Raw genomic sequence first — 1401 nt, 5'->3', positions numbered from 1 at the left:
TAGTAGACGCAAAAAGAGAGTAATAGAAGGGAAAGGAATAAAACCAATAGAAAAAGAAAGATGGGAGAAAGAGCAAATAAGGAAATAAACTCTGCCCCAAAGAAATCACCTTTCTGCACTTGGCCAGGTGCGCTGGAGCCCCGTACTCCCTTTGGCAGAGTGAGGGCTCCACGTCCAAAGAAACAGCCTGCATCGCCGCCACCTCAGGCATCCCTCCGCCAGTGATGGTAGTTGATGTGAAGGTGTTGACATAGGTGGACGTGGGCCCAATCATCCCTGGCATCAAGCTGGTAGGAGGTACAGTAGATGTCATGCCACTGGTTGCTGCCATGGCCATAACCTCAGGCAAAGGTGCCATGGTCGGGAGGGTGCTCTTCCCAACTGTGGGCTTGCTCTCTGGGGGGATGTCGAAGGTTGGGCTGGAGGGACCTTTCCGGCCAGCCAGGCTCTCCTCGCCACTGCCTGGGTTCTCCACTGATTCTTCCGAGCTGTCGTTGTCTGTGGAAGGGTGATAAAAATTTCAAGCTTATATTTAGTGACATGGTTGAGGACTGAGTATGTGACTTATCATTGTCCATGAATAGGCAGGTAAAGATTATGCTTTTATTCTTATTGAGAAACTTGGTTGTTATATATTTTGGCAAATTAACAATAGGTGATGACTGATAATCTGCAATGTCAATGTCGTTGTCATTGCTAGTGGATGGAACATTTCATATCTATTCTTGTAAATATTCTGCCCATTTTTTATTCTGATTTAGCATTAAGGTAGTTCCATATCTTGATAACTTTAGGATGGCCTGTGTTTCACTGTTTAAGATAAATAGCCAATATGAAATGATTTTATGTTAAAAAGGTACATATGAGCCTTTATGTGTTGAACTCAACAATAAAATATGTGATAAATTTGCAAATATATGATAATGTACTTGCATACAGATAAAGAAACTTTAAGACCATATTTCATACAAGGAAAATACTTAATCATACAAGCAATAGTAGAATCATTATTATATCAACTTGATCATTATACCTTTTTTATGTACCAGATGTAGCTTTACATCATTACTATATCTCCAATTGCAATGCATCATACCTGTTGTGACTTCAGACCCAGGCAGTATCTGTTGGGCAGAGGGAGATCCATGTTGCACTTCATTCTTTAGGTTGTCAACAATTTCCTGTTTGAATGAGGGGGAAAAAAGAGCCAGGTCCAGGTAGAAGTCAGAATCTAATATTACTCTCTCTCATTATGCCATTTTACATACATGCTTTAGGTTTATGTGCTCAAGTCTTACATTTTTATTAATCATATTCTCAAGTTTGCATACTAAATATCTATCCATGTTCTCAAGTATAAAGACAGACTTGCAGTGAAGGAAGGAAATCATATTCATTACT

At 40.0% G+C, this 1401-nt stretch overlaps 1 protein-coding gene across 1 annotated transcript in view; it reads right to left on the bottom strand.

The window, feature by feature from the left end:
- LOC119593408 (endothelial zinc finger protein induced by tumor necrosis factor alpha-like) overlaps positions 1-1401 on the bottom strand; it is a 10596-nt gene that overhangs the window by 6765 nt on the left and 2430 nt on the right. Inside the window, exons 3-4 of the mRNA XM_037942337.1 lie at positions 1097-1181; positions 110-498 (exon numbers count right to left, since the gene is read on the bottom strand). Of these exons, the coding sequence (XP_037798265.1) occupies positions 110-498; positions 1097-1181 (474 nt within the window). The remainder of the gene's footprint in view (positions 1-109; positions 499-1096; positions 1182-1401) is intronic.

This window comes from Penaeus monodon, chromosome 32 (assembly GCF_015228065.2).
Source record: "Penaeus monodon isolate SGIC_2016 chromosome 32, NSTDA_Pmon_1, whole genome shotgun sequence".
Classification (NCBI taxonomy): Eukaryota; Metazoa; Arthropoda; class Malacostraca; order Decapoda; family Penaeidae; genus Penaeus; species Penaeus monodon.
Note: the sequence above shows the minus strand (reverse complement) of the source record. Positions and strands in the feature narration are given on the sequence as shown.